Consider the following 22,584-nt stretch of genomic DNA (forward strand, 5'->3'; position numbering starts at 1 on the left):
AATGGGTTGCGTTTTTTTAAATCCCTCAGTATTGTTGGTTAATGTTACGGAACTTTTTTTGTCGCTGAAATTTTAATTAAGCTGTATTACTGCAAAGACAAAGGAATACAAAAGTTTCCATGAGCAGCTACTTCCTTACATCACCAAAGTCACCCAGAGCAACAATATTTAGATACCAGATTAGCAGGAAATGACTACATCAGACTGCAGCAGCTAATCATTTAGTCTTTCTTTTGAGCTAGAAAAAAGTTCCATGACTTTCAAAAGAAGAATTATAAAGCATGTATTTGTAATAAGTGTAGATTATTTGTTCTTTATTAAAATAATTAGATGGTATTTGGTTTAAACTTTGCTACCTAGGTTTTTCAGCTGGAAATGGAACTTCACCATGGTGCATGCTGAGCAGCACGTGAAAAAGAAATGCCATTCTCCTCTTTCCCTTAGCAGTCCCCCCTCCTCCACCAACAAATAAGCCTTTAAAGTAAATAAGATGCAGTTCGGATGCTAAACCCATTAGAGGATTTAATTGTTCATGACGAATATAATTAAGTCATCTGAGTAACATAATAATGTTGATACAAATTTATTATAACACCTAACTACCAGTTATTCAATACATTACAGAATTATAGAAAATTGAGACTGGAAGGGAGCTCTGGAGGTCATCACATCCAGCATCCTCCTCAGTGCAGGGCTGAATCTGTGGGCAGCTTGTCCCAGTGCTTAACCACTGTAACTTCACAATTTTTCCTTATGTGCAGACAGAATTTCTCTTGGTACAACTTGTGCCCATTGCCTTTTTGTCTTTCTGTACATGCTACTCCGAGGAGTCTGTTATCTGATTCCATAGCTGATTATTTGCTGGAACAGAGAGAGGAAATATTTTACTGAGAAGTTACAGAAGTGTCTAACATGGTGAACTTTATATGCTGTTTACTCCCTGAACTTCTTGGTAAACCTTTATTTTCAATGCTAAAAACTAGTTTAAATCAAAGTTGAGCAAAATAAATTTTAAAAATGTGTTTTCATAAAGGGTTTTCTTCTGTACTTTACTGTTGGAAACAGTAACTGGAGGGAGTTACTGAACTGATATTTTGTCTTAGAGAGAGGAGGAATTGCTTTTTTAAAGAAAATCATTCATTCAGGTGGAATATATGTGACTAGGAAGATTCTTCCTATTTCTTCAAAGCTTACCTTATCTGAAGAGTGCACAGATAGAGCACTGGTTTATAAAAATCACAATTCTAAATGAGCTTATTCTCTCAGTTATAGCTGTGTATATCTAGAATAATTTATAAAGGTTGGCTATGCCAAGTTTTGTTGACGACACAGTCTTATCAGTGGAAGAAACAGCTCATGACTTGGAAGATGAAGGAAAACTTTCCTTCATCTTTACTATGAAACTAGACCTTGGATTGTTACATTAAATGCTGTGCAGAGGGGCAATGAAGAAAATAGTTTCCCCTTTTAATATCCTGTTTTAATTCCCCCCCCCCAATGAAATTGCTGTCTTTAGTAGTTTGAAGCTGTACTCACAAATTCTACTTCCAACAGCAAAATTTTATTGTAGCCCATCACTTGTTTCTTTGATTCCTGAGTGTGATTAATTTAGCTTTGAGGAATATCAAAGAACAAGTTACTAACTTGTTATTGTACAGTTTTGGTTGAGAATTTATCCCCTGTGGATAGGTCAGTGTGGGAGAAAGCCCCATAGTTACTGATAAAATAGATGAGTGGACAACGGAAGCTTTCCTTAACAGCAGAATGACATGCAGCCTGTAACTTAAGATAGGAGCTGGCTTGAGCTATACAGTGAAATAACATACAGTTATGGACAAAGAATTTGTGATACGTGGGAGATGTATTGCCAGCAGACACACACACACAAAAAGATTTGTAGCTGGAATAACAGACCTAAACGGTAGATCTGTGCTCTCAAGGGGATTAATGCAATCAGCATAACTCGCAGAACAATGAGAAAACTAGGGGAATTAAGGCATAAGGTGATATAGGCTTTAACAAGAACCTTTGGACAAATAGGACTATGTTAAAAATGTTTATGATATGGTTGAAAATTGTCTTGATGTGTAGCTCAAAGAAAGGCAGACTCTAATATCCAGGATGGTTTGAATTACTGAGAGGAGAAAAAAGGAGAGGATTTCAAAGGCAGAAATGACTAGTGCTTAGCTAACACTTCCCTGCTTACAGTTATAAAGAAACCAAATGCTATTTACATCTTTTGAAACTCCTTTTCTCTAATGTTGATAGACATTGGTGCCTTGGACCACAACCTGGGTATGATACGACTTTAATTCCAATTTAGCTCCTTAGAAAATATTTTCTGTTACCCATAATAAAAAACAAAATGCGGAAAAACATCCATCTCTGATGTTGAGGAACTCAAAACCTGTTCTTAGTTACAACAGAATTTTTTTACATACCATTGTGAGGAGAAAGAAATGTTTCAATAGAATAGCAATTTGTTTGTTTATCACACTAGAAGAGAAATATTAGAATTATGTAAGAGCTTTAAAATAAATTTTGTGATAAAGTAGCAGGCATTGGAAAGGTTAATCCAAGAGATGTGGTCAGCTTTACAGAAAATACAAAATTGTATCACTTTTCTGAGCTCCCAGTGAGGATGCTTTGGGGGAATACTACTCCTGGGAGACCATACTTTGTATTGGATGTTTTTTGTGGGGTTGTTTTGAAGTCTTCAGCATTACACAATAGGTGAATGCAGCACTGGCATTTTCTAAGAATATTCCATCGAGCCAAAAAAAGTTATGAAAATTTGGTGTTAAGTCAGAACGGACAAGAGTAAGATTGTTATATATGGAGTTGCAAGCCAGAATGCAGCTTGTCAGTGAGCACTGTGCAGCAAAAGTTTACATAAGACAAGATCCATATTTAGGGAGCAGCATCATATGTTGCCAAAGTAAAGAGGAGATCAAAATAATTCTTGTAAGGTGTTTATTTTGGATAAAATCATTTATCTGCCTGATTCCTACATTGTAGCTATTCGACCCAATCTTATGTTTCTCAAATTTAGACCCAAAGATTTAAATTAACATTATGAGAGTGCCCCTCAGATTTTTTTTCAGTTTAAAAAGAGGAGTTGCAAACAGTAGCTTAATGTTTCACTTATTGATAGAGTACCTTTTGTGTTTTCGTTTATATCAAGTCTTCAGTTTTCTCCTATGCAATATCTATAATCACCTGTTTCTTTTAATTTCTGTTTATCATCAGACCTGTAAGGAATTGAGGAGCTTTATACACTGAGTAAAATGAATCATTTTATTCACTACTGAAAAGAAAACCAGTTTTTGAAGTGTAATACGATCTTAAATGTTTTATAAATGAGTATGACCTTGGTTTCGAATATTGTCCGAAAAGGTGTCACTCACAGCATGTTGTCAGACTGCTACTTGAGCCTGCTCCTTTTGGCACAAAAGGAAGAGCGCAGCCTGATGAAATGGCAGCACTGCTTTCTGCTGCAGTTCGTTACTCTGGGGATACGTCTCAGCTGAATGCTGTTGTAGCCTGGCATTGCTTGGCTTGTGCAGCCTGCTGGGAATCACAGCATGAGAGGAGATCCCTGTAGGCCCTGCCATATTTTACAATTTTCTGTTTGAATTAAAACACTTAATTGTTCAAAATTATGCGGCACCACCTTGTAAGTATATTCCAGTTCTTTCTTTGGGGGGAAGGGGAGGTGGTGAAGTGAAAATAATTGGATATTTAAGATAATGTAAATTTACTGCCACAAAGAAGTAAAGTATGTTTTGATAGTGCGGGAGATCTGTTGCTTGTTTTAAGATGAATTTTCCACAAAATTCATCTTAACAGCCTTGGTTTATATTCTCATTTTGAAAACATACTCACTATATTTGCTGCCCTGCAATCAAACTTTAAAAAGTAGTTTCTCAATCTGTCATTCACAGTTGGATTAACGTGTTCTTTCTGCGGTCCCTGTTGATCCCATAAACTCAGTGTAATTGCAATCATATAATAGGCAAAAAGATCAAAGTAATCCCATATGGGGGGGAAAGAGCATTCTGAGCCAAAACAAGCTGTTTGGCTTGTAAGCAATTGGAAGCCTTTACCATAGCACATCTGCAACGTACTCTGTGTTACAGAGCTCCATAGCGTGGCATGCTGCATACTTCGTGTTACTATGATACTGTAGAAATGCTGTAACAGTGCTTTGCTAAGCTTGACTAGACTAAATAGACTTGTAATAAAAAAAATGGTTTGTACCAAATAGATTACATTGGAGGGGCTGTGTTAATTTCTCTTCTTTTTCAGAGCACTCGGTTACAAATTATGAAGTGCAACAGAGTGAGTTTGATTTTGAATTTATGAGCAATTTGCTGCACTCAAAGAAACAGATCACTTGGCATGGTCATGCCATCTTCCAAAAGTTTTGTGCTATCAGGCTGAAATAAGGTTCACCTGCTGTTAGGAGCTTGTTAAAACATTGCTTTCTTACTGCATTCTGGAAATGAAAAAAACCAACAGGACAGCAAGTGGGTTTCCACTTTGTTAAAACAAGTCTACCAGGACAGATCAAGAAAGGGAAAATGAGAGAATTAAATAAGGAGGTTTGATAGCTAAGACACATACAAGTATTTGCAAACAATCTGTTAGTCCAACAGATACTGAAATTATGCGGTCGAAAACCAAAAGCAATTTTGAAAAGGGTTACAGAATCCTAAGCGTCACGTAAGACCCTCCTAGCACAAAATCTATTCATGGTATCATCAGAATTCTTGTTTGTTCAGTTGTTTCCATATTAATGGAAGTGTTATAAAAATAAATCTGACACTTGTACAAGTTTTCAGCTGAATCAGGGTTGGACATGTAGTTTCAGAACTTTTTCCTGAGTCACTACATAACATAGGTTTTTAAGTGAAAACTTGAGGCTGCCTCTATTATTTAGAAAATTGTGTAATGTATGGGCATAGCAAATACTTTAAAGGCAATGTGCTTGTAGAGGTCTGTTATTGCTGATGCACCTTGCACTTTTTCGTGTTAATTTTATGTCCATTTGAAACAATAGGGCTTTGGTAGAACTAAACCATAAACCTGATCTGCCACTTGTATTTCTAGAACATGTCTACCTTTAATTTCTAAATATTTTACTAGTTGTGCTTTTATATCAAGGCTTACAATTTTCTGGATAATATTTATTTTTATCCTATTTGGTAAGCATAATGGGAAAAGTGACATGTAGGATTTTAATAATAGTCATGGGGGAAACCGGCACGTAAGATTTTAGTACAAATGCATTTATCTTCTCTAAGTTTTTGAGCTGTATAACGTGAAATAAAGCTGATTATTGCAGTATCATTCATGCATTTAATACTTCAGCAACTTCCTTTATTCATTTAGTTTCAGCTGGTGTCTTCAGAAATTATTTTAGTTTCTAACTATATGAAGATCATTCTTTCTGCATAAGGGAGAGAGGAGAAAGTTTTTGATAACTTCCTGATGCCTCCTCCACAAGATAGAAATGTTGTGTATACACAGCATGTATCTCCATGGAAGCAATGATGAGATTAGTGAAGTCACTGGATAAATCAAAATTTTAACAAATTAATATTTTGATTGCTTTTCAAGTTTGCTATTACTTATGTGTTATATATAGTGCACTAGAGGAAATGTGCTTATACTAAAGATGTGTACAAAATGTGCATGTCAGATGACATAACGGCATGCGGGAAATATGTGTTAGTTTCTTCTGCCAAATATTATTTTCTGATAATGGGAATTGAGCTGAAAAGGATTCATATTACTGATTTCAGAATTATTTAAAATAATGCATATTTTGTTTGGTTTTGCCAGCTACACTTTGTGAAGATGGAGTGTGGTTGATTAAACAGGAAAATACTGTAGACATAGGATTGAAATGTGACTCATGTCTGAGTTAGGTGACCTTCCCAGAGTACTTTTTATTGTTATGGGATTCTCTGTCTCATCTGAAAATAGTCTATGCACTTTAATCAGTCAATACAACTTCAAGGATTTCTGTGGGCCTTTTTTTACTTATAGAAGTTGGGGTGTTTTTTGAAAATAAGAGAGGAGATTTTTCCAGTTCCAGAGGGTCTTCTTAACATTTGGCAGTCTGCCTTTGTGATATGACATGATTTGCAAATATCGATGTTAGTTCCTTCTTCCACCCCAGATCTCTGTCTCCATGAAGAGTGGTGAGATGATTGATTCTTCACACAGGCCGTCAGAATGCACATCCAGGAATGTGTCCCCTCTCTGACCAGGCATCTAGTTATGGTCTGAATTTCTTTTGAATATATAGGTTATCTGGTTTGTTAGGTGAATAGAACTGTACCTTTATAACTTAGTGTCTTTAAGCTGTTGGAAAGATTGGAAGTAGATGAGTCTTCTGTTCCTGTCAAGAAGGTGTTGCTCTGTCTCCCATGTGCAGGTGCTATAAAGAAGCATTGTGAGATGATAATGATTAAAGGGCATATTTATGGATATGTGATGGGTATGGGCTAATTTGGCAAAGATGATCCTTGTTTCAAGAGATGATTTATGTTTGGAGGTAAAGTAAAACACTGCAGCAGGATTCTTAAAGAGGCTGTGAAATCTCAGAAATATTTAAAACTCAGCTGGACAAGACCCTGAGCAACCTGATCTAGTTGGCCCTGTTTAGAGTGAAGGAATGGACAAGACAATTTCCAGAGGTATCCTCCAATTGAGCTCAGTCTGTGATTCTGTGACCCCATACTAGAACACTCAGTGTATCTTAAGTATCATGTTTTATAATCTCTTTATTGTCTCTGAATTATTTCTGATACTCAGTTGAATAGCTTGTGTAATTAAACCACTGCTCTTTTTTAATCAGTAACTCTCAAATGTTTGATTCTGTATGACCTGAAAGCTAATTTATAGGTCTTAGACAGCAGTTATGCATCACCTGTGAATTAAAAAGATGTAGTGGAACATGGCAAGCTATTGATACACAGCAAAACAAATAAAGTCTGTGTAGTTGGAATGGCATAGACTCAGATGTATAAATGGTGTTAATTATTCTGAGAGATCCATTTATGTATATGATCCCAATTTCCTGTACAAGGCTATGAAACCCTTGAAAGTAAATGTGCATTTACATCTACATTGTGAATTTTTTGCAGGATTTAGAAATGTAACTAATATAAACTTACACATATTTTTATTTTTAATGTAAAATCTGGGCTCATCAAAGGAGGAAGATGATAGAAAAATTTGAATATGTAATTTTATATACTATAATGTTTTCATTTTCATTTCAGTCAAAGGGTTTACATCAGATCTAATCTTACTGTGACATGTATTTACATTAATTGTGGCTTCACTCAAACACACGTTCTGTTCGGATAGTTGCCTTTTTGTGTTAGTAAAATGAAGTTTGAAATCCCCCCCAGAATAGGATAATGGCAATCATTAAACCTGCTGGGGGGGTGGTTGTTTGTTTTCACACTTGTTTGTTTTCAGTTTTTAAGAGCCTGAGGAAAAGACTTAATAGTAGAAACTATCCTCTTAGATATACGTCATTCCAACAACTCAAGTGCTGTGCCCTGAAAAATGGCCTTTTCAGCTCCAGAGCATTTTTAGAGGGGTGGAGAAATTGTTTTTGTATTTGCTTGCTTCTCTGCTTTGGGTTTTTTCCTCGTAAAACAAGAAACAATGGAAGGAAATGTGTCTGAAGCATTCTTATACCAAAAAAACCCTAGTATGCATTTTTTGTTGTTTCTTTTATTGTATTGTTTCATTAACTGTTAGTCATGTCAAAAAAAAAAATCCTTTTTATGAATGTTTTCATATTATAGGCTGATGAATACCTAGGAAAACTGCTATAAAAACAGAAGGGACTAATTACTGTCCAGTACTACTATTTGTATATCTGTTTGGAACATATTATTAGAGGATATTAAAAAGGCTTTCTAGCTAGAAGCTTGCACTGTAAACAAATACTTTCTGTACTGTTTACTTGTCTTTTTCCGTGTTGTTCTTAGATATATCTTTCAAAGTATTTAGAATCTTCAGATGCCAGTTCTACAAGATATTTAGAAAATGGTCCGGTTTCAAGTGTAGGAGCCAACTAAGCCCATGTGCTAAGGAGCTTGCTGAATTTGTGTATTAACCACCTGCTGCAGGAATAGCTCAAATGTAGGTAGGTCAGTCAAAGTATAAAGCCCATCTTGGAAGAGGACATTTTCAGAAGACGACTGTGATCCCTCTGTCCCAAGCTCCTAGAACACTAGGTGCTGGACAAAAAGGATACAAAAATTGAGTAAACAGTAAAGGGACAGAAAATCAAATTCAAGATACTGCAGCTGACAAGATGGAAATCAGTAGGATGATTTTGAGAGGGCCAATGTTTGCATTTTGTATGAAAAGTGAGGCTACTCATAAGAAGTATTATACATATATTTAAGAGAATTGCATACAAGAGGAACTTGAAGAATAATGGTTGCTGTTGGTTGAGATCAAAATGAGAATGCCTCATGACCTTGACCTTTTAAGCTTTGGTTATGGGCTGAAAATACAGAATTCTGGAAGGGCTATAAAGGGAAAACAAGCATCAGTCAGGGACGCCATCACTGAAAAAAAGTACAAAGATGGACTTGAATTTTATTGCAAGATAGTAAACCATTCAGACAGGAAAGGCTGTGAAGGCAGAGACAGAAAAAAAGAACTTGTGGAGGTACTAGGGATGCCAGGAATTTGTCAGCTGTGTCAACTAGCTAGGGTAGGACCATTGTGTACAGGGATGTGGAAAAATTATCCACGATTTTCTCTACCTGCTATTTAAATAAAGCAGCTTGAAGAAAGAAATGCAGTTTTTATAATCCTTGGCTTTGTTTTTTTTTTTAAGTTTAATTTCTTTTTGTGTGTGTTTAAGTTTGTAATTTCTGTGTGAACTGCAGTAGAGATGTATCTGATAGTTAATTCTTCAGATTATAACCAAAACTGATTTTAGCTATAGTTTAATTATAGAAAGTTGGCAGCCACTTCTGAAAAAAAGTAGTTATATCCTGCTGCAGAAAAAGACATCTGTTGTACAAGACCAGTTAGGTGTAGACTGGATGAACAGTTGCTGTGGGGGAACCACTGCGATTGTTGTAGGATAAGCTCTTGCCACTGGGAGCAACAGTGGATCCTTGTTTAAGTGCATTACCTTGGTTTCTTAGATAGCAAAGAAAATACTTCACTGTAGAGTGCACTGTGCAGGCTCTGACATGCATCTAGATGTAAATTCTGAACAAAGCTAAATGCTCATGTTAGTGTAGAATACTGTTCACATTGGTTGTTCATTTATGGCTTTTTTTCCTGTGGGAAAGGGGGATGGGAAAGGAATTGTTGAATATGCAAAATGCTTGAAGTGTTTTCGGTTTCAGTAAGATGAAGGGTAGTGCTTACTGTGCATCAAGTATCCAAGATGAAAGGAGGGTGCTGAACTTTATAATTATCCTTCGGTCTATGCCATGAAGTCTGAAAAAGTTGCATGTTAGAACTTGCAGGCATTTAATGAATTTCAAGTTGCAATTTCATTTCTGTTGCCTTTCCAGAAAGACATAGCCAGTGGACCAAGATGAATACTGAACAAGTCACATAAGGCGTGTTAATGCAGCCTGCTATGTGTAGTTCATTTCTAGTACAAGTATATTTAGATATACATACACACATATTTTGTAAAGTAATTTAGGCTGCCAAAAGTTCTGATATATAGTCTCTCTGGTAGTGCATAGAACAAAAACACATTTAACCTAATACCTATCAAAAAGCTCAAAATTATAGCTATAAAATAATTTAGTTGCTTTAAATTTAATCATATGCTTCAGTGAATTCTTTTTTTCATTTGTTTAGACTTCCTGAGTAAGTGTACATTTCTAAATCAAAGACTAAGATAAGATAAGCCTTAATTGATCTGGGAAGCCATATGTTCTCATGTGATACTCAGCTGTGCTGTTTGATGTATGTAACACCTAATTTTCAGCCCTTGCCTCTGCCTGTAGAATTTTACTCTTACTCTTCACCGTATTTGGAGCATTTATAACATAGTAAATACTGTGGTTTGCATAATAAAACTATTCAAGGTTTTTCTAAGCAGAGTGTTTTGGTACATGTGTATGTAAATTTATCTCAGTTGTGTGTAGAAAATAGTATGTGTGTGGGTTGTTTGTTTGTTTTGTCTCTCTTAATGAGGTAGCCATTTTTGAGGCAAATCCTGCTAGATCCATGCTGGCAAGAAACTTTTATGAATCCCCTAAGGATACATTTATATTCTTGCAAGTTTATTTATAGATAAACAGTAGTTACCTATTTGAGTTACGTATGTTAATTCTAAGATGCAAAGCCACTACCTGCTTCAGTAGGTGAACACCAAGTTTGGAATCATTGTCATGGAAGTTAAATTTCAGGTACCAGGTGTTACTGTTGTATGAAGGAAATGCAAACCTCTCTGTTCAGTAGGATTTATTGAACATGCAGTCTGGAACTGTGTAAAATCAATCAGTGGGAACTTGTGAACAGTTAAGTTAATACATAGGAGGCTGGTTTTTTCCCCATTCTTCCTATTATGTAAGAACATAATACTTGTAATTTCAGGAAAATAAGTGTGGGAATTCTTCTCTTATCCTGAATAGACATAATTTACATCTGAAATTTAAGAACCTCTACAAGGAAGTTTGAATATAAAAGCACATATTTAAAGAAACAGGTGCATTCGGATAATCTGTCTGGATTTGTACAGACTGGGCTGGTTTTTACAGCTGTTTTATTATCTTCCTATTTTATGAGTTCTCCCATCGTTGCCTGTAGCTGCATTTAGGTTTGACTCACCCAGGTGTGCTGCAGGACAGAAGAGAAGTGGAAAGAAAATCCAAATTCACAGCTTGGTTTGGATATCAGATTCTTGTCATGACAGTCATTTTAGACATTGTCTTTCATGGCTTTCTGTATTTCATGATTTCTCCTCTTAAAAGTTTCACTCTTTTGAAGTAATATCCAAAGTTTGCGTAGTCATGGTCTATGTATTTCAAAAGTCTTTTCATGAGAATGTGTATTGCTCTTAACTAAGAGCCTATAATGGATTATAACGTAGCTGTCAGTATTGATACTTAACACAAGTTCTTTTGCACAATATCATGTAGCTTGTTTTCTTTAGGTTAACATGCAACGGTTAACTTTTGTATTGAATTTTTCCCTGTTGTTTCACGTTATTCTCTCCCCTCTGCATGTCATTTATTAAGGCACTACTACTTTCTTCTTTATAAACCTTAGTACAATTCAACACACAGTGCTATGCCCCCTCCCTGGCAGTGTTCAAGGCCAGGTTGGATGGGGCTTTGAGCAGCCTGGTCTAGTGGCAGGTGACCCTGCCCATGGCAGGGAGGTTGGAACTAGATGATCTTTAAGGTCCCTTCCAACCCAAACCATTCTATGATTCTATGGTTGTGACTGCTCTGGTAGTTAGATGAAGTGTAAACTTATAAAACTGTCTCTTCTCCTGGAAGTAAAATAATAGCATACTTTTCAAATGTTTAAAAATAATTCTCCTCAATCCAGGATGTTTGCATAGTGCTTAAATACCTGTGAACCTCAGTTTCAGTCTTTTTGCAAATATTTTTATGTTAAAAGCCTCCTGGAAAAGAGCTGTGCTTTAGATAGGAGAGAATTTGTCATTCTTTTCTCTTCACTTTCATCCTCTTGTTAACAATGAACATATTTCCTAAATAACCTAGTAGGCGCTGCTGCTGGCTGCGCAATGTGCTTGGACTGTTCGTCTTCGAGTTACTTGAGGCCCTCTATGGGTTGCCTGTCCTTGACTGTTAAGGCCAAACACAGGGAACTGCTTTCTTCCCTTTAGTTTCAACAAAAAGAAATTACAGTGCCGTTGGAGCTGCTGTTTGTATTGTACGGGGTGTTAGAGTAATGCAAGCATTGCACATTTAGACATGTAAAGCAAAAAGGCTTTCCCAGCTTTACAGGAATTATGGAACAGCTAGCCAGTTCCTGGATGGAAGTATTTTCATATCACAAAATTACAAATGTAACTGGCACCCTTACCAGCCTTTCTCTGTAAAAACCAAACAAACAAAACGGAGAGTGTACTTGCCTTCTCACCCACACTGTTCAGATCAGAACAGATGATGGGAAAGCACAGAGCAGAGAAGCTGGCTACACTCCCAGTATATCTGTTTAGCAGATAAAGACGACTGTTTTTAGGGCTGTTGGTTGGCTTCTTTCACTTTTGCCTTTGAATCACCTCTTGGTGTATTTTTAAAAGTATTTATTGAGCTGCTTTGACAGAGGTGTGTTTGTAAGGGTTACAGTTTATGGGCTTTGTTTTCAAAAATTAGAGTGGGCTAGACAAAGGTGGACTATCACTCTGAACTTTGGATTTCTTGCTTTTTGCCAGCTTGAATCATACCATAAACTCTATTTAAAGATTTGGGGTTTTGTATATTTTTTTCCACATCCTTGACCCTGACTGGTGAGCTGGACATTTGTGTTTGCCTTGGCAAGCTCCAAGCTGCTCATCTAGGGCAGGATGAAAACTCTTTTTTCCTTTTGTAAACAAACTGTTCCTTCAGTATTTTCCATAAGGATTTACACCACCATTTTGCAACGCTTCTAGGAATTGAGAAAATCTTGCCATTCAAGAGTTTTCATTTTACACAGCTTGTAGCACTGCATAGAAATGTTTGATTTTATAAGTTTTCTGAGGTTGGATTTGAAGAGCTTTTTTCAGAATGTTTTCAAATTCCAGAAACACTGCATTTTGTCTTCAAGGGGTTTATTAAAGCTATAGGTCAATATTCATTGTTGCCTGTCTAGAAATGGGGTTGTTTGTATTTTTTGTCTAACGCTAATGCATGTGTGTTAGACAATGCAACTGTGAACACTGCCCCATTGTACTAGGCGCTGTATACATGTAAAATACTGCTTTGTGCCCTGAAGAATTTACAGTCTAGAGTAACTGTTCGCCTTCTGTATTTCTTTGGATATATTTTAGTGGTCAGGATGTAAAATGAGAGAATAACTTAGTGGGCCACTTTATGGCGACACACAGATTATGTTTTGGAACAAATGAACTGAATTTCATTTTCCACAGGGACAAAGGACTGATGGTGCTCCTTTTTTGTTAGGTCATTTGCAGCGAGGGACTCACAGTTTTGAGTGCTGTATGCCATAGAAATGGCATTATTGTTCTTGTAATCAAAAAGACTTGTTATGGTACTCCAGCAGTACTGCTGCTAATTTAGGCCACTTTGAAATACTCTAAGTCAGAGATGAAGTTTTATATATTATAAAATTGATATTATGATATTATTAAATCCAAGTCAAAGCTGAGTACCCATGTTAGTCCTGATCCCAAGCTACTGGAAACCCTGCCAAGAGGAGGAGGGTATTTGCCATGAGCTAAGCCTCCAAAAAATCATAAAAAGTCTTTTAAGAGCACCCACGTTTCTCTGGAAGAAAAAACTTGTAGTATATATTCAGGATATGTTCTCCCCCCTGCCCCTTCAAATAGTTCTTGCAAGTCCCTGTATTTTTCCTCAGATCATGCGTTCTGCTCCCTGGTATGAATTTACAATGCTCACCGTAGTATGTTCACAAGGATACTGGATTCCTTGATGTTCTGTGAAAATACTCACTTTTTTCCTGCAATCTATAATGGTTTACTGAACAAGGGAAAGTAGCAAAGTAAAAGTACAATTATATTGTACTGCAGAAAAAAACTGTGTAGTTTCTAAATTTCTTTAAACAATAGGAAAGAAAAAATTTCCATATAACTTCTTGTCTTTATGCTGCTGGGTTTGAGATCTAGTATTTGAGTGCAAAACGAAGTATTGGGGAACAATTAGTTCTTTATAAATGTCTTGAAAATTTTCTGCAGTGTTTAGTTAAGTGTGCTATTTACTATAAGTTATTATCCACATTAAGTATGTGCCAATGAGTCAGCAAACCAAAACAAAACATCTGGTTTTTGGTCTATGGCTTACTGTAAATTACAATAAATAGCAAATAACTAAACTGACAGTTCAGGAACAAATGCTGAAAAGTGTATGTTAAAAAATACCCCCAAGATTACAAATAATGAATGGTGTATAGGTTGTTAACAGAAGAGAAAAATACTGAATTTTATGTAAAGCTCCATTGATGCTAGTCATCAGTCCATAAATGTTATTTATTCTTCCTTTCAAATAGTAATACTAATTTTAAAATGGTACATTAAAAGCGTATTTGAACTCCATAAACTAAAACTACACTTCCTTTTTTGTTGCAGATCTGGGACATGAGTGATGATGAAACAGTCTAAAAATCAGCTGAATAAGGTGGAAGATGACCTACTTTGGACTGCAGCGCTGCCTTTTATGTTATTTGACAAGTTAATGATTGCTTACCCATTCTGACTGCTACAAATACAAACAAATATAATCCACATTTTGACATTAATATCTTCACCTTGAAAGCAGTCTGTTATGGATATAACTCTCCACATTTTCATTTTTATTATGTAAATAACTAAAGCAATGTGGTTATGTTTAAATGTAATCTTTTCTTTTTTTTTTTAGTTTCTAAATATGGCTTACATATAAAATATGCTGCTTAAGTAAACTTTGGTGTTTTATTCGTCCCAGTTATTTTGCTTGTCAATGGACATGTCCAAGCAGCATGTCTGAATGTCTTTTTTCATCTTTCCCAGATTTGTGCCCCTTTAGTTGGAATTTATTGTTAAGATTGGGAATATTCTGCTATTGGGAGTTAAACTGCATCTTTAAAGGAGAGCAGGAGTAGGTAAGAACCTACATCTACTGCCTACACCACATTGCTTGCTGTTTCAAAGTACACATTTATAGTAAGTTGATTTGTTCTTGCCTGTGTCAATGAAGATGTTATTCTCTGTAGAGATCTCATAATTTCATGCTATGGAAGAAACGTGGTTTGACTTATTTTTACACAGTAGAGACCAAAATGCATTGGTATCATGATTAGGCTCCCCTGAAGTTTAGAGAAGACTCTTGATATGTAGTAAAAATTGCTTTGGGGGGTGAATCACTGATTCAGCCAAAACTTGTAGAGAAGTGCTTAACTGAAATAAGAAATTGGTTCTCTAACTTTGCTATTCTTGGATGCTGTCATGCAGTACTTTACAGGTGTTAAAAGAGAGCAATTCTGATTTTCATTTTGGTTGGATTTTGAGTTTTTCAATTTTTGCAGCATCAGGAATGGCTTCAGAGATTATGGCTGAGCACAAACAGTAGTTTGAGCATCCTTGAGTTTAAAAGATAACTTGAGAAAAAAGGATTTGTAAAATATCAAAGTACATTACTACAAAATTTAAAGTGAATCTATTGGTTTTTATCTTGGGATAGGTTTTAGAAGTATATTTTAAATCTTTTTATGGCTTTATATTGTGGGGATTATGGACTAACTCACTCAGAAAAAATGCAAATTGCTTTATCTGTCAGGCAGTCTTTATTTCCCAGATATATTATAAAAATTATTTGGTCAACCCAATTATTTTAGTTCCTTCCTTAACATAAGCTCTGAATATTTGGTGTAGATAATTTCACAGCTGCTCTGCTTCTCTCTTATGCCACATCAGAAGAAGTTCTGTCAGATCAAATTTGTCTAAAAATAAGGATATCTGCAATTCCCATATTCTGATCATAAAAGATTTATTGAAACATGCTGAGGTTTGCATCAAGTGTCTAAAATAGCTATTATTTCTATTTATTTTAACTATCATATTCATTGTATTTATGTGATTTCTTAAGTAGCCGTAAGGGAATGTCTTGTTTAGCAACTTCATTGTAATATAAAAATATATATATGAATGAAATATATTTTTTGAAAGACTAGTAATCACAGGAAACTGATCCTTTGGTGGTCAGGCAATGAACAGTAAGATTGATAACATGCCATGTCCATTTTAAGCAGTTTGTTAATGTACGTAATTACTTATGAGCTCAAAAGATCTCTGTTTTGTTAGCCATGCCGTAGTCCAACCAGAATCATGAATAATTACCAGGGTAGTTTAAAGGGAATGATCTGCATTTTTATCTTTTGGAGTTGCTGATCATGGAGTGTAAAAATCTATTTGCAGGTTTTGGCTATCTAAAACTTGAAAACTGGACATCTTTCTGAAATCTGTTAAACAATAATTATTTTAAATAGCTGAAACTCTGCTTATCCTGGTAAAGTTACATTGTAGCTTTACATTGAAAGTATCTACTTAACTGCAAAAGTATACAAGATCGAAAGGTTCAAAACTCAGGGTTAATATAATGTTTCCTTACCTCTGTAATTTCAGTAACATACAACTCTCTCAGGCTGAGCTGTTTCCTGTACATATGCTTCCCAGATGTCTCTGATGTTCAGAAACACTTCAGTTTGACTTGGAATAACTTCCGTTGTCTAACTGTAATGTTTTCTTTCTCTTTACGGACCAGAATTGTTCTTAGTTTGCTTTTACTCAATTTCTAGGCATTTACTGAGTGAGAAATCATGAGAATCCATTCAAATGAATGAATGCACATTCAAATACTATTAACAGATATGGCTCGTATGCACTTAATGGCAGGATTTCGGCACAGTCCTCAGCTCCAGTTATTGCTGTTTAATGGAACAAGCTAAACTTTAACTTTCTTCATAAAGGAGGTAGGATTTAATTTTTATTTGTGCTGCCATGATCTCCTAGGTGTCAGTGAGGAGCCCGAACTCATACTTTCATTGTGGAACCCAACAGCTACCATGGCTTTTCAGGTATAAACCAGATCTGTTGGGAAGAGGGAGTGAACAGCCTCAGAGGAAGCTACTCATCTTCCTAAACTATCTAACAGAAATGTAATGGCATTATACGGCAGTGTGGGTGGGACTGTATCTCACAGGAGGCAACTGTGACACCTGTATACCACACATGGGGACATTTACTAGTGTTAGAAGACCACAGATCTCAATGGAGAGCTGTAGACATCATTTTTGTGCTTGAGTATTAGAGAGGCTCATTGAATGATAGCCTCTGTTTTGCTTTCACACTGACTAGAATTTTTCTTCAGTGTCATCCCTTCAATGTGCTTGCTGGCTGAAGTCTAGAATTCATTATGGAGTAGTACCACATTCATGAAAGTGAGGAACTTCAGATTCTGTATGAGAGTTTTCTTTAAAGCCCTCACTTGCTCTCATCCTTGCTTTCACAATCTGCTGTTAAGTCCTCTTCACCTGTGTCATAGTCTGTTGATCAGGAACAAATTTCACTTAGGGCATCCCCTTTATATCACATGTAGATTGTCTTAGCACCATTAAAGCCAGCAGAATCATAGCCAGTAGGTGGTCCAGCCCCCATTGAGTCTTAAACCTTCAGCATTGGCCTCTATAAGGGATAAAGGGCACAAATTTGAAAATTATGCTTAGATCAGTGAAGAAAGATTCATGATGGCCCAGACAGGTTGGTCATGATGAAATCACCAAGGAATGGAACCACAGGATTTATATTCCTAGGAAGTTGGTGGCTCCCAAGAACTAAAGGGAGATTATTCTTCAGTAGAAGTCAACAGCACAATAGTTATTTTGCTACATCTAAGGAAACTGTAGTGATTGCACCAGCCCTTGAAATCACTGAGCTTGAGCCTGGAAAAATACTTTTCCCTTCCCTGTGTTCTGTATGGCTTTGGTGTTGTGTCCTCAGAGAAGTCCAGTGACATAAACTAAAATTTCATTTTTGTCATCTTTGATATTCTTGTTCCAGTTCCTGCATAATGTTCTTTCTAGTTCTATTTCTTTGTATAAGGTTTGGCTGCTCACCTTAAATATATGCAACAGAAGTATTAGCAAAATTGAATAATTTTCCATATATAAGCATTTTCTTTTAATTTCTCACTTGTGTTCCCATAAAAAACTCTTACTGGAATGTTTTTTTGTATTTCTGAACTTTTCACTATGCACTTTAGAATCATATCATAGCACTTGTTTCTCTCTCTTACTGAACAAATTCCTTCTAAATTATGTTAACTAGTCTAATGGGAATTGCTGATAGAATCACAGAATCATTTAGGTTGGAAAAGACTCTTAAGATCATTGAGTCCAACCATAAACCTAACACTGCCACGTCCCCCACTAGCTACTTCATTATTGCACTTACTCTGGGACAGTGTTCAGCCATGAAGAGTTCACCCAGCTCACAACTTTCCTTTGAGTTTTCTTCCTCTTTTTCAAACCAAATCACAAAAGCAGTGAGATTGCTGAGATGTGACTGAGAATAGACTTCGGTATGCAGGATTCTCATTAATGCCAGTAATGTGTGGAAAGATTACTAAGCTTCTGATACCAGCTTTTGTGCTGTTGATCAAGAACAACTCTGCCTGTTTCTTAGAGAATCATTAAGAGCCATGACAGAATCCATGAGGATATTTTAATATAGTTTCTTTTCAAAGTATAACCATATCTTAAGAGTTCAAGGAGAGTCCTAACTCTCTCTTCTTAGGGGAATAGGAAGGACAGCTCACATTCTTTCAAAAATAAATATGTTGCAAGCTAACACATAGTCAACCTTTCTTGTCATTCTGCCAGCTGTTCTGTGGTACAAGTCCAGCCAAGTAGCCATTCTCATGCTGTCCGCTGATTCAATGTTTGCTATACTGTAACTTTGCATTAAGACTACACAAAAGCTGAAGAGAGTGTGAACAGCTAGATGGTGGGATTTTTCCTTGCTACTTTTCCAAATTTTTGTACCCAATTTTGTAGGTTTTTTTTAAAATAATAATGCAATACTTTCCTTAGAAACAAATAAGTATTTATACTCCAGAGAGACCCATTAAAGAAATATTTGCAACATGGTAAACATCCTAAGAAACATAGTCTGGAAGATATCCAGAGCCTGTTACCATTTTGTTTCTGAATCTTTTGACATGGCTTCATTAATTCCTTTTCTTCTTCTTCCTTTTTTTTTTTTTTTTTTTTTTTTAATTTTCAGTGCAGATGTTGTGCTTATGCATATCCTGCCAAAATGAAACTTTCCTTCAAGAGGGTTTTGTGCACCTTTCTCTTTTAGAGCACCTGGATTAACTGTTTTAAAAGACAGAAATACCACACTAGAAGGACTTTGGACTGTCCCAGTCTGGCAATGTGTAAATTCCTAACCTATGAAAAACCTACGTACCTACGTACCTGTCCCATTTCAGTTCCAGCTTGCTTTCCCTTGCAGCTGCCTGGACCTTCTCCAGAACCCTAACTGTTTAAAAATACTGTGGCACCGCACAGGTAATGCTTTAGGATTGAAATTAATACACTTTCCCTCTCTATTAGCACTTCAGCTATCCAGTTTCATAATTTTTAACAAGTTCATTTTCTCATCTGTGCAGCACTTGACAGGTTTTGAAATTAAAAACCCTAACAATTTGTGGACAGTGTTTTCTTTCTCCTTTTACTTTCATTGATAGCCTTTCTTCCATTACCACTGATAATAGTGACTCTTCATAGTGAGCAGTGATTGACGAATGGACAGACCGCAGGACTCCTTGCTTTGTGCTACCTCTACTCCTAGGTTACCCAGAGACGTTAATACTCCCTGCTTTTTTTCTTAAACTTTTATTTAATTCCTCAACTGTGAAATGTATGGAAATTGGGTTTATGTACTTGGTGAAGAATATCTACTTTTTTTATTCTCAGTTATCGCGGGTCAAAGAAACTGGTCTGTTGCTCCAACCCATTGTTTTGCTGAGGTATTGTTGACTATTGTTTGATGTCATGTAGTGTTAACCAAAATAGGCTGTGGCTTGGGCAAATTTGTAGCCACTTCTCTCTTAAGTACAGCAGCTGAAATTCAGCAATCCATATTCTTCCACCAGCCAGTGATGGGTGTTTTGTCCAGGTTGTAATGAAGTCTTTGGAGTGAGTCACCTGAGGATTATTTTAACCTGGCTGAGGAAATTGGCACTGCAGAAGGGAAACTGAAGCTACTCCCAAAAGAATTAATAGCAATAAGCTTGAGTAGCAACAATGTTAAGTACCTTAAGGTATTCTGTGTCTTAGGGCAGCAATTTTTTCACCTAATTTCCCAGTTCAAATGATCTCACCCCAGGATAAGGATGCAGCTGAGTACTCCAACCATATATAATTTCAAGTTCTAATTGTTGCCCTCAATAATTGACAATATTGAGTCGCCTGTTGCGACTTAACCATAGCATTTTTTCAGATCTGGTGGAATTATTTAGGACATTCTTTGAAAAGATTTTCAGAACCCATAAGCTGCTTGTCTGAACTTTGCAAGTGAAATAGCATGGTTTCTTTCTGTTTAATCAGGCCAGTACTCCCTTACCATTGTAGCTTCTTGCAGGAGCTTCCCTGGGCTTGGGAATAAAAAGGGGCTGTCAGGAGTTCTAAAAACAAACATGTTACGTTTCCTGGCTGGCATGGAGTACACACTGCCTTTCCATCTACTATAGCAGTCTAAATGCCTGTTTCCTCTTGTTCTTTGAATAGATGTTTATATAGGACATTGATATAAAGTACAATAGACTGCCTCTGGAGTGAAGGTCACATGCACACGTGCATTTCATTTTAAATGCTAAAATTTCAAATTACTTTTTAACACAGTATTTTAGTAAGTTAACAGGAAAAGACAGAAGCATATGTATAGTGTTGTGCTGCTGCAAATCAAAAGCACAATTTTTAAAAAATGATTCTTTGTAACTTCTCTCCTTTCCCATACAGTTATTTTCTGTTCTTACTTTCTTTGGCTGTGGATTGCTGCTTCAGTAGTCTTTGAGCATCCAAAAATTTAGGCTTGTGTGTGACTTCAGTTTGTTTTTTGGCACCAGGACATTTGATTTTTGTAAGATCTCAGCAGAATGAGTCATTGTTTGATTTGTTAGTGAAATACCATTATGCACTACATAAATAAGAAAGGAGAGGCATTATTCTGGTTTCATTCTTATGGAGGAGATCAGTAGTGTTTTTTCCTCAATTTCTCTTTTGGTCTAATGTGTGTGTGCACCCTCTTAAGAAACTGCAGTTGATGCATCCCTGTTAGGCAGTGCTGCAGGCGTCTGGTGCATTTGAAAGGCAAGCCGGCATCTCATTTCTGGAATGATTTTACTTTCTAAATCAAAACCAGTATGGGCTAAAGCTGGGCAAAGAAATGCTGCTAAAATTGTTTCCACGTCATGTCAATAGCCTTGGAAGAAAGGTGAGGGCTGTGGAGGTTCCAAGTCTGGCCCACTCTGAACGCATTTGAACTCTAGTTTTTGACAGCTAGTAAATTGGTGTCCTCCCCCTCTCTTTTCTCTCCCTGTGAATATCTCCTCCCCACCCCCAGTGCTCGGTGCCTCACTGGTAAGGGAGGGATGTGGATGAACAAGCAAATTAATTTCTAGTGACAGACTTCTTTCAAATTAGTGTAAGAAGTGAGGAAGTCTATAAAGTAGGTATGATTTTGCTTAGGGGTTTTGCTTTGTCTTTCAGTGTCTTTATTTTCATTTCATGCTTCAAAGTCTGACTTTTATACAGTAATTCTGTAGGTGTTACCAATTCCTCAGGAACCTGTGACTCAGGCAACGTATAAATGAAATGACATCACCAGCAACTCTTGCTTGAATTGCTTGTTTCCTAAATAGGGGCTGTTGGTTTTTCTTTTAATACTTGCAGCTTTGTTTGGGTTTTTGTTTTTTGTTTGTTTTTTTTTTTTTTTATGAGGGGGGAGGGGATGAGGGCTTTTAATTGTCTAAGGCAGCTTTGCCATTAGGAGTAACCACACTGCATGTGTTTTATCCTTTTGAATCGTTGAAGTCACTAATATTGAAGTTTACTTAAAATACGAGATCCACATTTCTACGCAAGCTATTAATGAATGAAGTAATTGTAGTTAGGCCTTAGTAGAGGTTCTGTTGTTATAAAGCATTCTTAGTTCACTCCTGATCTGTGGAGGGAGGAGGATGGCGGGGAGGGGAAGGAAAAGATCTGACCATTATGTTCCATTATTATTTTGGAAGTAATGCAAACAAAAGAAATGTGTTTTCATACTACCGGGCAGTTTTAATGGAACTCCCTCACTGCTCTCAATAGCGTGTATTTGCACCACAGGAGATTCTTGGTAGATTTCAGTGTTTCCTTTCTGCAGCCCATACTTTTCAATGATAAGGCTGTGTATAAATACATGGTTGAAATAGGAGAAGCCGGAGTAAAGTTTGCTTCTTGGCAGAGCATCTCCAAAGCTGGCAGGAGCAGTCATTGCAGCAGGTAGGCATGGTACGGGGGGACGGGCAGCTGCTGCATCTGCACTGCTTGCTTGGACAAAACCCCCAGTGATGTCACTGCAGGAGCTGGCTCGTCAACTGTTGTTAAAAGTCATGTCAGGAATTCTTGTCATCAAAGGAATGTGACAAGTTGGATGTCTGTCTAGGTCATTTATTCGTAGTGCTCATGGACAGGCTATAAAAGTGTTGTGTTTATTTATTATTGTCATGAGCAAAGGATCACTGTCCTTTTGTTTAAATAGTAGCAGTTTTGGAACTCTATAGAAATTAGTGCTTTGATTGTATGGGTTCTCACTGAGCAGGCAGTACCACTGTG

At 36.6% G+C, this 22,584-nt stretch overlaps 1 protein-coding gene across 6 annotated transcripts in view; it reads left to right on the forward strand.

Moving 5' to 3' along the window:
- The window catches only part of ATG7 (autophagy related 7), a 128,404-nt gene that overhangs the window by 97,933 nt on the left and 7,887 nt on the right, over window positions 1–22,584 (forward strand). For 4 of the 6 annotated variants that reach the window (XM_075052853.1, XM_075052855.1, XM_075052851.1 and 1 more), the window contains exons 19-20: window positions 14,300–14,811; window positions 16,504–19,275. In XM_075052853.1, coding sequence (XP_074908954.1) covers window positions 14,300–14,332 — 33 coding nt within the window. In that variant the 3' untranslated portion in view covers window positions 14,333–14,811; window positions 16,504–19,275. The remainder of the gene's footprint in view (window positions 1–14,299; window positions 14,812–16,503; window positions 19,276–22,584) is intronic. The other 2 variants (XM_075052852.1, XM_075052854.1) reach the window with 2 other exon arrangements.

Source organism: Buteo buteo, chromosome 21, assembly GCF_964188355.1.
Source record: "Buteo buteo chromosome 21, bButBut1.hap1.1, whole genome shotgun sequence".
In the NCBI taxonomy this organism is placed as follows: domain Eukaryota; kingdom Metazoa; phylum Chordata; class Aves; order Accipitriformes; family Accipitridae; genus Buteo; species Buteo buteo.